Here is a 14,205-nt window from a genome sequence, read left to right as displayed (position 1 = left end):
GATCATCAATGGGTCAGGACAGGTTGTCCGCTGGGTGCCTGCTTTCCATTCATAGGGACATGGACATAAACATTTTAATGTTGTATCTAAGTTGACCTAGTAGGATATCCAACAAGATTAAATAGGAGGTCCACCCATCTAACTCCGTAAAAAAGTTATGGATAAAGATAATGTCTCCCACCACTTTAGTGGTTTGAGAGACATTTGATTTATTCTGTGTGTCTGTCTGTCCGTGTGTCTGTCACACTTGATGTGTGAACTCAAGTTCTTATTTGTTTTACATGCACTTTTATCATGCAAAATGCTGATTAGATAGCAGGAAATCGCATCATTTCAAGGTGCCATTTAAAAAAAAAATCGACGAAGGAAGGGGACACCCCTCCCGCACCCTCCCCTGTTGACCCCCTCCCCCCCTGAACATTTTCTGGATACGCCTCTCGATCTGATCGATAACATAAATTATTTTAATCTGCTAGTATATCAGATAAAAATATATTATAATTGTCTTTGACAGTGTGGACGTTCAGTTGTTCGTGGTGACGACCGCATGTATTTATACATCTCTTACACTTCTCAAGATCTCTTTTCGGCTTTGGAAACGATATAAATTAAATGTCACCAACTAATCTTTCAGGACATCGATTGTCCAAGTTACATAATCCCCATTGACACCGTTTAACCTTTTTTAATTGTTTTTTTTAAAGAGGAAAACAAAAGAAACTCGTTAGAATAAAAGTGAACCCAAACATGTAGCTTGTCTAGAAAATGGCGGACAGGTTGTTACTAACGAGTGCGCCCGATTAATCGATCACTGATTGGTGGATCAATTCTAGTGGGCGGAGCGATCATAGATAAGGCGTCATGTCAATTCTTTAATCTTGATACATATTAATCTATGTGGTGTTGGGAGAGGATGGGGGGGGGGAGGTGGAGGAGGGGGGGGGGGTCACTTCTGTGATAGGCTCTCATTTTATTGCCTGATATTTTTCATGTTATGAAGGTATTGGTGTTTTAATGATAAATTTAAATGAACTTTATGCACTGCTGTGGTTTATATTGAATAAAATACAATTTATTCCTCCGACTTAAACATTTTTTTTTTATTTTATGCCTTTTTTTCACCGATTTTTTACATTGTTAAAGAGTTTTATCTTGAGAATTTTGCTGGAATACTGACGTCAGTTATTGATGAATAAATAAAAGATAATTTTCACTTTTACACTGTTTGAAACAGTGAATTATCAGTTTTAATTCACTGCTATTTCTCTACAAACCAACGGAAAGCATAAAATAATCCACTTCGAATGCAAGTTAATTTGTAGATATTCATGACTGTGTTACTTTTTACCCAACAGTGCAGGACAAGGTGGAGACCCTTCAAGAGAGACTGGATGCCTACATGGCGGTGGACAAGTCCATCAGTGAGCCCCTGGAGACCGTGGATGGGGCCACAAAGGCTAAAAGATGTAAGCAGTGCCTTAGATTAAGCCTTTCCCGATCAGACGCAAAGTGAAAATTGCTTTATGCAAACAGCACAAACAAAATATCTCTCAGTCAGTTCGATAGAGGGTTTATATGTGCAATGGGTTTTATAAGTGTGAGCTCCTGATCAGAGGGTTTATATGTGCAATGGGTTTTATAAGTGTGAGCTCCTGATCAGAGGGTTTGTATGTGCAATGGGTTTTATAAGTGTGAGCTCCTGATCAGAGGGTTTACATGTGCAATGGGTTTTATAAGTGTGAGCGCCTGATCAGAGGGTTTATATGTGCAATGGGTTTTATAAGTGTGAGCTCCTGATCAGAGGGTTTATATGTGCATTGGGTTTTATAAGTGTGAGCTCCTGATCAGAGGGTTTATATGTGCAATGGGTTTTATAAGTGTGAGCTCCTGATCAGAGGTTTATATGTGCAATGGGTTTTATAAGTGTGAGATCCTGATCGGAGGGTTTATATGTGCAATGGGTTTTATTAGTGTGAGCTCCTGATCAGAGGGTTTATATGTGCAATGGGTATTATACGTGTGAGCTCCTGATCAGAGGTTTATATGTGCAATGGGTTTTATAAGTGTGAGCTCCTGATCAGAGGGTTTATATGTGCAATGGGTTTTATAAGTGTGTAAGTTCCTTTAGTAGACTAATGTTGTACACAACAGTCAAGGACTGTATCAAAATAATAAATGTATTCTAAAAGTGAGCGTACTTATGGTTGTGTTGTTTATATGAAAATATCAGTGATTTAAAATGGAAAATTCTGTTTTTAAATATTGACAAATAACAGTGAAAATCTTCAATAATCTTCACTGTTTCATGGTAACACCTCTTTCCTTATTCCCGAATTAAGAAAAAAAAAGATACTCATTGTCAACAACTAAAATTGCCATTTTTGTTTTGCAGCAGATAACAAATATGACAAGACTTAATGGAGTTTGTTAATACAAATCTAATTTCGGCGGAGCATATAGTTGCCAGTTTGTCCTTCCTTACTTACTTCCTTCCGTCACACTTTTGCTACCGATTCTCATAGCGCCTTCAATACTTTACCAATCGCTTTCATATTTGGCATGTAGGTACCTTGCATAGACCTCTACCCTTTGATGAGGTTTGAGGTCACTGGGGTCAAGGTCACCGAGGCTAATAATAGACTTCCTTCCGTCACACTTTTGCTACCGTTTCTCATAGCGCCTTCAATACTTTACCAATCACTTTCATATTTGGCATGTAGGTACCTTGCATGGACCTCTACCTTTTGATGAGGTTTGGGGTCACTCGGGTCAAGGTCACCGAGTCGGCGAGGTTAATAATAGACTAACTTCCGTCACACTTTTTCTACCGTTTCTCAAACCGCCTTCAATACTTTACCAATCGCTTTCATATTTGGCATGTGGTACCTTGCATGGACCTCTACCTTTTGATGAGGTTTGAGGTCACTGTGGTCAAGGTCACAGAGGCTTATAATAGACTTTCTTCCTTCACACTTTTGCTACCGTTTCTCAAAGCGCATTCAATACTTTACCAATCGCTTTCATATTTGGAATGTACGAACTTTGCATGGACCTCTACCTTTTGATGAGGTTTGAGGTCACTGGGGTCAAGGTCACCGAGGTTAATAATAGATTTGTTTAGGTGGTTATTAACACATAGATTTACAAAGCACATCATCGGGGAGCATCCATCAGTTTCACTGTTATTCTTGTTTTCTTATTAAGATTAATGAAAAAATTGTGCATCCTTGAAAATACCCAACACAAGGATAGTTGCTAACATTTGGTTGTGTGTAACCCAGCTGCAAGTCACATATCCCAGAAGATAAAGAAGTCTTACATCGCCTCGACGAGTCGACTGGTTTCCAGTTTCCGCCAGGCGGCCCCTGCGTACACAGTTGTAAAGAGCTTCCACGGCCACAAAGACGGGGTGTGGGAAGTGAACACATCCAAACTGAATCCCCAGATTATTGGGACCGCATCTGCTGGTAAGAGACTTAAAAATGTGTTTTGGAATGGGCTAAATTTTAGAAAAACACAAAGGACAAGATTGTAGAAAAAAAATTTTGGGCAAACTTTAGGAAAAACACATAATGAGTTAGATTAAAAAAAAACACATAATGGGCTAGATTTTAGAAAAATTGCATAATGGGCTAGAATTTTGGGGAAAAACATGCATAATTGGCTAGATTTAAGAAAAAAACATAATGGGCAAGATTTTAGAAAAACACATACTGGGCTAGATTTTAGAAAAACACATGAAGGGCAAGATTTTAGAAAAACTTACAATGGGCAAACTTTAAAAATAACAAATAATGAGCTAGATTAAGAAAAAAAACGCATCATGTGCTTGATTTTGGAAAAAAACACATAATGGGCTAGATTTTAGACAACCACATAATGGGCTAGATTTTAGAAAATCACAATGGGCTAGATTTTAGAAAATCACATAATGGGCTAGTTTAAAGTAAAACACATAATCGAAACTTGATTTAAGAAAGAAACAATAATGGTCTAATTTAAGTAAAAAAACACATAATGGGCTAGATTATAAAAAAAACAACATAAAGTAAGGAAAACACACCATAATGGGCTAGATATCAGAACAAAAACACCATGCCATTCCCCAATCGGAACATGCATTTAACCCAAATATCCCAAAACGAGGCCTTTATATCATTTTCACTTGAACTTCATTTTACCATTCCTCCAATCAGCTTTTGTATTTCTTCACTGTAGATCACTCTGCCCGGATCTGGAATGTGGAAACCGGACTGTGCCTGCTACAGTATCTGGGTCACGCAGGCTCGGTAAATGCGATCCGGTTCAATCCAGTCAAGGACCGCGTCGTGACAACTTCAGGCGAGGGCACGGCACATATATGGTCACCCCAGGTCTCGATTTCTTCAATGGACGCCTTAGTGAGTGGTAGCTCAGTGATTTTTTTAGGCAATTTCAGTATAGACTTAGTTTTTAACCCATTTTTTTGCTCCATTGCATTGTAATCCTTAGGTTTATTGACACGGAGTTAATTTCCTGGGACTAGAACCAGTACTTGGTGTTTATTGCGGAGATGGGAGAAACAGTACATGGTGTCTATGGGGGAGATTGAAGAACCAGTGCTTGGTGTCTATGGGTGAGATCGAAGGAACAGTCCCAGTGGGGATCGAACTTGGGACTTCTTGGTCGCCAGTTGGACTACATATCCACTACGCCATGGTGACCTCTAAGTATGGACTTAGACCCAAGAGTTTGAAGATTTACAGGTTACTAATGAAATGTAATATCATTGGACAAATTGTTCAATAACATGAATAATATTTTTGTAGGAGAAACATGCAAAATTAGACTTAACAATCAAATGTTTATAGAATATCACACTTTAAAGAATAATCTTTAAATCTGCTTAGATTTAAGTCTTATATATGTTCGGTGAATAGAACCCAGGTTTTCAACAAGGTTGAATATCCTTGTTGTTAGATTGTGTTATGGTGGGTGGAGGGGCAGACTTGGGGGTAGGTGGCGTCAACAGTGGTACCTGGTCAATAACTTCGTTGGTATTGACCAATCTCGATTTCACTTTAGATAGGAGAAGCTTGCATGGAGACTTAACGAGGATTTGGTTTTGGGACGTATTGGGTCAAGATGAAGGATAATGTTACTAAAAAATAGAAAAGCCGGAAATAGGTGTTTTTTGTTCAATAATGTTCTTGATGAAACTTGCATGCTTAAATTGAAATCTAAGTCACTTTCACTAAAAAATGAATAAAAGAAAAACCTCAATATTTTCTTTTTTTACAGAGGTTTTGCACTGAAATTTGTTATGTATGTTTGAAGGTAGCCTAAATGCACACTTTGGAGAACATTTTGTTGCCAGTCATGTCAATGTCACTTTTACTAAGAATTAAAGACCAGTGGCAATTTTAAATATTATGAAATACAGGGTTATTAAATTTCAATAAAATGTGTCTGAGTACAAAAAGTTGCAAATACCAGCCACCATTGGAAAATACGCTCCTGTTGTTTCCTTTTATACAAAATTCTGGAGTTTTAATGAAACTCTGCGAGTGATTTTTTTTACCTGCGAGTCCTGTGTCCTGGACTCACAAAAACCTCTGGGGATGCAAAGTTTCCAATTATGTGAGTCCCAAAAATGCATTGAAATTTCTCCAAAAATAATATCGTTTAATATTTGGACTCATTCTTTCAATACTGGAATTCGAAGATTTGCAAGTTATCGAGTCCCAGGACTCAGATGAGAAAATTAGTAAAACTATCACTGCTCTGCCATTTATGTTTTTAGCGGGCCCAGTCATCCGAGGATGATCTTGATATGTCAGACCAGTGTGAAACCAACGAAGGTTTGTATCTGAGGACCAAGTCACAGAGATTGTTTTTGTCTGAGGGCTCTGATGCAAGGATTTGGTGTATTCAAGGGCCCTATGGGAGAGATTTTGTGTAATTCAGGTTTCCTGTGGTAGGGATTTATTTGGTGTAAATAAGGATCCTCGTGACATGCATTGGGTGTAAATGAGGGCCCTAAGGGAGGGATAATATGCTGTAAACTAGGTCCAATTGGAGTACCTAGTGGACAAGATTTGGTACTATTAAGGCAATAGTGGCCAAGATTTGGTATACATTAGGGCTTAGTTGCAGAAATTTGGAACACTTAAGGAGCTGAAATTTTGTGTACATGAGAGACCAGTGGCCGAGATTTGGTATACCAGTACATGAGGGCCTAGAGGTAGGGATCTCCTGCAAATGCGGGCAGAGTAGCTGAAATTGTAAACGCTTTAAGGCCAAGGGGAAGCAGGGATTTGATGTACATTAGTGCTGTGTTGCAGAGATATACATGAAGGCCCAGTGCAAGAGATTTTATACATATGTATACAGTCAGGTATAACATTTTGTCAATATTAATGATGCAATTGTATAATTATCTAGTTGTCTTGAACACTTATAAGTGTTCAAAATTATTGAATGCAAAATTAATAACATCATAATTAATTGTGATTCTGAGTGTTAAATAATTCTGTTAATTAAACAGTTTATCCTAAGTTTTATGTTCTATCCAACTATTCTTTCTTTAAAGTGTGTTGAACTTTTGTTTTTTTTAGAGAATCCAGATCAACCCACCACTCTCCGGACCCCACTCCGTGAGCTGATTGGACATCACAGTGTGGTGATTGCAGCTGATTGGTTGAACTTTGGTGGTCAGGCGATAACCGCATCCTGGGATAGAACGGCCATCTTGTTTGACGCAGAAACTGGGGCAAACTTGACTGTTCTCAAAGGTAAGTCCAGACTGGACGTACTATGTTTCCTAAGTCTTTAAAGATACTTATTTACAGATGCTTTATACTTAAATGTACTCTCTTTTTTTGCCCCCGAAGGAGGGCATATAGTGATCGGACTGTCCGTCCTACTGTCCTTCCGTCACACTGTGCGTTTAGGTTTAGAAAAATGCTCATAACTTCTATGTCCCTTGAGATATAACCTTCATATTTAGTATGCATGTGTATATGGACAAGGCCTTTCAATACTCATACAAACTTTGACCCCAGTGACCTTGACCTTGAACTAAGGGTCTGTGTTTAGGTTTCGAAATCTGCGTTTAGGTTTCGAAAAATACTCATAACTTCTATGCCCATTGAGATATAACCTTCATATTTGGTATGCATGTGTATATGGACAAATCTTTTCCATACGTACACAAATTTTGACCTCTGTGACCTTGACCTTTAACTTAGGGTCCGCTTTTAGATTTCGAAATCTGTGTTTAGGTTTCAAAAAATGTTCATAACTTCTATGTCCCTTGAGATATAACCTTCATATTTGGTATGCATGTGTATATGGACTAGGCCTTTTCATACGCACAAAAATATTGACCCCTGTGACCTTGACCTTGAATTTTGGTCCGTGTTTAGATTTCGAAATCTTAGTTTAGGTTTCGAAAAATGCCCATAACTTCTGTCAAAGCGTTTATAGGGGGCATATGTCATCCTATGGTGATAGCTCTTGTTTTTTTTGTATTTTCAAACAAAACTACAATATTTGAAATATATATATTAACCTTAAAACTATATTATGAAGTAAACAAATGAATTAAAGAAAACAAATAGATAAATAAAAAGATTTGTCATCATAGGTTTTGAAAATCAGGACCATGCATGCCCTTTTTTGTTCATGCGTCATTTATGTGGAGTTCTCTTCCATACAGGCCACGACCAGGAACTGACAGACGTAAGGGCTCATCCCAGTCAAGACCTCGTGGTGACCTCATCCAAGGATACGACCTTTAGACTGTGGGACTTCAGAGACCCTAACATGCCTGTCACAGTATTCCAGGGCCACAATCAGTAGGGGCCGCTATATCAGAGCCTTTTTCTATAAAAAGAAGGCTAAATATAGGCTGATATTTGATAGGCTATATTTGAACCTTTCTCTATGAAAACAAGGCTTAATATAGGCTGATATTTGATAGGCTATATTTGAGCCTTTCTCTATGAAAACAAGGCTTAATATAGGCTGATATTTGATAGGCTTTATTTGAGCCTCGCTCTATGAAAACAAGGCTTAATATAGGCTGATATTTGATAGGCTATATTTGAGCCTTTCTCTATCAAAACAATGCTTAATATAGGCTGATATTTGATAGGCTATATGTGAGCCTCGCTCTATGAAAACAAGGCTATATATAGGCTGATATTTGATAGGCTATCTTTTAGACTTACTCTATGGAAACAAGGCTTAATATAGGCTGATATTTCGATATTTGATAGGCTATATTTGAGCCTGGCGTATAAAAACAAGACTAAATATTGGCTGATATTTCGATATTTGATAGGCTGTATTTGAGCCTGGCTCTATGAAAACAAGACTAAATATTGGCTGATATTTCGATATTTGATAGGCTATATTAGAGCCTTTCTCTATGAAAACAAGGCTAAATATAGGCTTATATTTGATAGGCTATATTTGAGCGTCGCTCTAAGAAAACAAGACTAAATATAGGCTTATTCATATTTTGTGTTTATGTTGGTTTGTATTGTGCTGTATTGTGCTGTTTTGTACTGTTTTGGCAATTGGTCACTTGCCTTAAATAAAGGACCAACTAATTGTTTTTAATGAAAATTCAATACTGCTCCAGCAGCTGGAGTTTCACTTCTTTATATTATATTTGATAGGCTATCTTTTAGCCTTACTTTATGGAAACAAGGCTTAATATAGGCTGATATTTCGATATTTGATAGGCTATATTTGAGCCTGGCTCTTTGAAAACAAGACTAAATATAGGCTTATATTTGATAGGCTATATTAGAGACTCACTCTGTAAAAACAATGCTTAATATAGGCTAATATTGGATAGGCTATATCAGAGCATGGCTTTTTGAAAACACGGTTTAATATAGGCTGATGTTTGATAGGCTATATTAGAGTCTGGCTCTTTGAAAAAAAGGCTATATTATATAGGCTAATATTTGAAAGGGTATATTAGTGCGTCGCTCAATGAATACAATGCTGAATATAGGCTGATGTTTGATAGGCTATATTAGAGCCTCGCTCTATGACAACAAGGTTCAATACAGGCTGATGTTCGATAGGCTATATTTGAGTATTGCTTTATGAAAACAAGGCTAAGTATAGGCCGATATTTGAAAGGCAATATTTGAGCCTCGCTCTATGAAAACAAGATTAAATATAGACTGATACTTGATAGGCCTTATTATCCTATAATGATGCCTGTAAAAATATATACATTTTTATACCTCCTGGTATGGGTGGCATACAGCAGTTGCACTGTCCGCCCGCCTGTTCGGCATTCCATTTTTTGGAGGATTTTTATGTAACCCTGACATATATTGAGCTGATTTTTAACCAGGTTTTCCGAAGGAAAAAACTGGTTATTAGATTGGCGAATGCGGGCGGGCTGGCTGGCTGGCTGGCTGGCGGGCTGGCTGGCTGGCTGGCGGGCTGGCGGAACAAGCTTGTCCGGGCCATAACTATGTCGTTCATTGTCAGATTTTAAAATCATTTGGCACATTTGTTCACCATCATTGGACGGTGTGTCGCGCGAAATAATTACGTCTATATCTCCAAGGTCAAGGTCACACTTTGAGTTCAAAGGTCAAAAATGGCCATAAATGAGCTTGTCCGAGCCATAACTATGTCGTTCATCGTCAGATTTTAAAATCATTTGGCACATTTGTTTACCATCATTGGACGGTGTGTCGCGCGAAATAATTACGTCGATATCTCCAAGGTCAAGGTCACACTGAGTTCAAAGGTAAAAAATAGCCATAAATGAGCTTGTCTGGGCTATAACTATGTCATTCATTATGATATTTTAAAATCATTTGGCACATTTGTTCACCATCATGGGACGGTGTGTCGCACAAAAGAATCACATCAATATCTCCAATGTCAAGGTCGCCACGACTAAAAATAGATTTATTTTAAAACAAACTTACAAAGGGGGTTCATTTTGTTTGTTCATTTAAAAAGTTCAGTTTGAGTTGTCTCCCTTTATCAGATTTTTTTTCACAATGAAAACCTGGTTTTGTGACAATTTTGTCCCTTGTTGGTATGTGTGTCTAATTACAGATGCAGTGTGAGTTTCGTTCCAGTTCATGCATTTCAGGCCTTGGACTGATGAATTTTCGCTATAATAACTGTATTGCGGAGAACTGTACATTTTTAGAATAAATATTGATCAACAACATTTGATTTGCTATTTCTGACCAGTAACAGCAACATTTGATTTGTTATTCTAGACCAGTATCAACAACATTTGGTATGTTATTCTAGACCAGTATCAACAACATTTGGTATGTTATTCTAGACCAGTATCAACACCATTTGGTATGTTATTCTAAACCAGTATCAACACCATTTGGTATGTTATTCTAGACCAGTATCAACACCATTTGGTATGATATTCTAGACCAGTATCAACAACATTTGGTATGTTATTCTAGACCAGTATCAACAACATTTGGTATGTTATTCTAGACCAGTATCAACACCATTTGGTATGTTATTCTAGACCAGTATCAACACCATTTGGTATGTTATTTTAGACCAGTTACAACGGCAGCCTTTGCTGGTAATGAGAAGGTGGTTTCGGGCAGCGATGATCGTACAGTGAAAGTCTGGGATCTGAAGAACATGCGGTCACCCATAGCCACCATCCGTACTGACTCATCTGTGAACAGGTTAGCGTCAATTGAACCTCTTACCACGATAGTTGGTCTTAATTTATGTGCATAAAGTGTCGTTCTAGAGTAGTCTCTACAGTCTGCAAAGGCTAATAAGGGACGGCACTTTTGGCTATTCTGGTATGATTTGTTTTAAGGAAGTATCTTTTTAGCAAAAATCCAGTTCAGGCGGAAAGTGTCGTCACAGATTACCCTGTGTGGTATACACAGGCTTGGGACGACACTTTATGCACATGGATATATCCCAGTTTTCTCAGAACGAGCCTTGAATGACCACTTGCTACTTTTCAGTATACAGATTTAATTGCGCAATAACTGGAAAACAATATAAATTTTCAGAATCAAATTTTCGTGGATTTTTTGCGAGTCCTGTCAAAACCACAAAATCAAATGTCCGAAAAATGGCCATACGTAAATACCACATTGAAAATAAATCTTCAGTATTGGCTGTCATTTGAGTGAATGGTAAATAACAGAATATCCATGCTTAGTCCAACAAGTTTACTTTATATAATGAAAAGACAACCCTTAATAATGGGAAAAAAGTTGACAACACAAATTATCACTGAGATTTTGTCGAAGATATAAAAAATGCTTTTAAGTTAATGTTGAAAGGCGCTTGGTGAGAATGGAATATATACTTAACTGTGCGCTGTGTATGAACCTAGAGGACTTTCTTGATTTTCTCCAGAGGCATTAAACGGCATCCTGTGTGCAGACAATTCATGATTTATGATCACCAAATCTGATTCCGGTATATGGCTCATATGATTGCGGTGTTTTGTATTTTAATCAGTAAGATATCCATAAGAAACTATGTCAGCAAAATTAAAAAATAAATAAGTGAAAAAATCAACAAACCATTACATATCTGTGTAAATATGTTTACTACCTTTATTACTGTAAAGAATGATGATTTCTCTCTAATATTTATTTTAACATTAATGATTTTACAGTAATAACAGTCAAAATAATGGCAGTGCATTTAAGTTACAAACAGTAAAAGTCATTGAAAAATGCACACCTTTGGTCTGCAAATTATTTTTAAAAAACTTGTTGATTTTGGCGGGCTATAAATAGTTTATGTCGTTTACTCTTACGAACAGAATGGATAATGTTAAACACAAAATTAGTAATAAAATGATTTTATTTAAAAAAACAGATTTGAAGTAAAGGCTGTACAGATTTTTGTTGGACCATTTCAGATTGTGTGTTTCGCAGTCACAGAACATGATAGCCATCCCACACGATAACAGACACATACGGCTTTTTGACATCAATGGAAACAGAATTGGAAGACTACCGCGTAGCAGCAGAACTGTAAGTCGTGACTGGGATAGAGAATAGTTTCTTACATATAACTGGTGGTAAAATGTTAATCGTCATCATCATCATCATAATCATCACCACCACCATCACCACCACACATATCGTCGTCGTAGTCGTCATCATCATCATCATCACCATCATCATCATCATCATCCTCATCATCATCATCAATATCATCATCATCATCATCACCAGTACTATAATGTGATGTCAAACAAAATGTATGTGATCATTTAGATATTAATCTTAAAGTCACTCCCAGCTAAGATATTAAAAGGGGTATAACATTGATATCAGGTATAATTACTCAATAATTATTATTTTACCAATTTGATGCATGTTTATTGTTACTATTTTGGTTTGTTGAATATCCATTTAGAGTGATTAATGATAACATGTACTTTATATGAAGTTGTGGTAGTGAGGCTTTAGAAATAGGATAGCAGCAAATAACTACCTTTGAATTCTCCTAAAAGCCATGACTCTTTTGCAGGGCCACTCAAAAATGGTGTGCAGTGTAGCCTGGACCGAGGACAATCCGGTGTGTAACCTTTTCTCGTGCGGCTTCGACAGACAGGTCCTAGGTTGGAGCATCAATGTCCAGATCAAGGAATGAAAAGAGTCAGTCATGGATCGTTCTGAAGAAACATGAGCCTCGTTCATGGACAACTGGGCTCAATGCATGGGACAGCACTCTCCGCCTAAACTGGATTTTTGCTAAAGAGATGCTTTCTTCAAACGAAACAATACAAACACGTGGAAAGTGTTGTCTCTGATAAGCCTGTGCAAATTTCTCAGGCTAATCTGTAGAGCTGTAACGATTCGCTTCGATGCATCGAAAATCTGATTCAATGCCGCCGATTCGATATTGATACCAATACGGGCAATTTTGATTCGATTCACTGAAATCCCGATTATTCCGCATTTTAAACCTTACTTTCCAAATCCGACGTCTAAACGTTCTTGTCATTTGTAATACGTCTTTTGATTGGTCAATAGCCAATATGTCATCCAATGAATGAATGAATAACATGCTGATCATTACATCAACCGGTAAAATGTCTTCTTCAACCATGCCGAAAGACGTACGTCAAAATTAAAATAAAAAGTATGGGAACATTTCTTGTTTCGCGAAGGTTCTGATGCAAAGGCAACTTGCAAAACGTGTTTTGTTGACATTAGTTACCCACATGGTTTGTTAACTTAACTGTGTGCATTCTGTTAAGAAGTCAAATGGAAGTTGTTTATTTACTTACATGCTTTTTTTCTTCTGTTAAACACGTGATACATTTAGCATTCTATGTTATTTAAGAACAACTCAACAGGAAGTTTTGTTCAATAAATTTGTTACTTAACAAACAATGTTGCGTTTTTATATTTTATTTTAAAAATTAAACACTTTAAATGTACAACATAATAAGTTAATAACACATACCAAACATATTAATTCATGCTCTGGACAAACCAAACATGAAATAGTTTGCAAAATAAGCAGCAAATAATTTAATTTTTGATTCGAATCGAAAATAATCGGACCATTTCGTATCGAATCGAATGATGGGTGAATTGTTACAGCTCTGGGGCGACACATGCATTAAGCCCAAGAAGGCTCATATTATCTGGAGAAATTAAATTGTTCTTGTTCTAAATACATTTTATTCCATGCTTACATGGAAGAGTGTGTTTTCAATACCAAACTATGAAAGGATGTGTTTTCTGTCATTGCTTGTCACCAAATGCAAGGTAGATCTAGAAAATTATTATTAAGTTTTTTTTTTCTCAATTTATTTTGTTAATGTTATAGGTATTTAGTTGTATAAAATGTATAAATATAAATAGGAATTAATAAGTAATGTTGGTGGATGTTACATTGAATTGTCAATAATTATGTTACACGTTTATTTGAAAAATGTATTGCGCATGTCAGAAAAAAATAAATATATTAAATGCAAAGAATAACATTTCATGCACAAATATATTCATGTACTGCATGATAAATGCATAGAAAATACTGATTGAATATATTTAGCAAGGCTTAGAACAACTAAACCACCTTTCTTAGTTCAAACTTTTTTATTTAAGCTGGATTGCATTGAAAGCCTAAGGCTGATTGAAACGATGTCGAGTTTGTTTCACGGGTATAACCAGTACGTGTTGTCTTTGAAAGAGATCTAAAGAA

General features: G+C 36.8%; 1 protein-coding gene across 2 annotated transcripts in view; it reads left to right on the top strand.

Annotated features, from left to right (window-relative positions):
• The window catches only part of LOC127860635 (WD repeat-containing protein 37-like), a 34,043-nt gene extending 20,242 nt beyond the window's left edge, over positions 1-13,801 (top strand). Inside the window, exons 4-12 of one of the 2 annotated variants that reach the window (XM_052398859.1) lie at positions 1,356-1,466; positions 3,282-3,467; positions 4,219-4,400; positions 5,783-5,840; positions 6,597-6,773; positions 7,700-7,838; positions 10,560-10,694; positions 11,903-12,017; positions 12,520-13,801. In XM_052398859.1, coding sequence (XP_052254819.1) covers positions 1,356-1,466; positions 3,282-3,467; positions 4,219-4,400; positions 5,783-5,840; positions 6,597-6,773; positions 7,700-7,838; positions 10,560-10,694; positions 11,903-12,017; positions 12,520-12,642 — 1,226 coding nt within the window. In that variant the 3' untranslated portion in view covers positions 12,643-13,801. The remainder of the gene's footprint in view (positions 1-1,355; positions 1,467-3,281; positions 3,468-4,218; positions 4,401-5,782; positions 5,841-6,596; positions 6,774-7,699; positions 7,839-10,559; positions 10,695-11,902; positions 12,018-12,519) is intronic. The other variant, XM_052398858.1, reaches the window with a different exon arrangement.
• The last annotated feature ends 404 nt before the right edge of the window (positions 13,802-14,205 follow it).

This window comes from Dreissena polymorpha, chromosome 15 (assembly GCF_020536995.1).
Source record: "Dreissena polymorpha isolate Duluth1 chromosome 15, UMN_Dpol_1.0, whole genome shotgun sequence".
Classification (NCBI taxonomy): domain Eukaryota; kingdom Metazoa; phylum Mollusca; class Bivalvia; order Myida; family Dreissenidae; genus Dreissena; species Dreissena polymorpha.
Note: the sequence above shows the minus strand (reverse complement) of the source record. Positions and strands in the feature narration are given on the sequence as shown.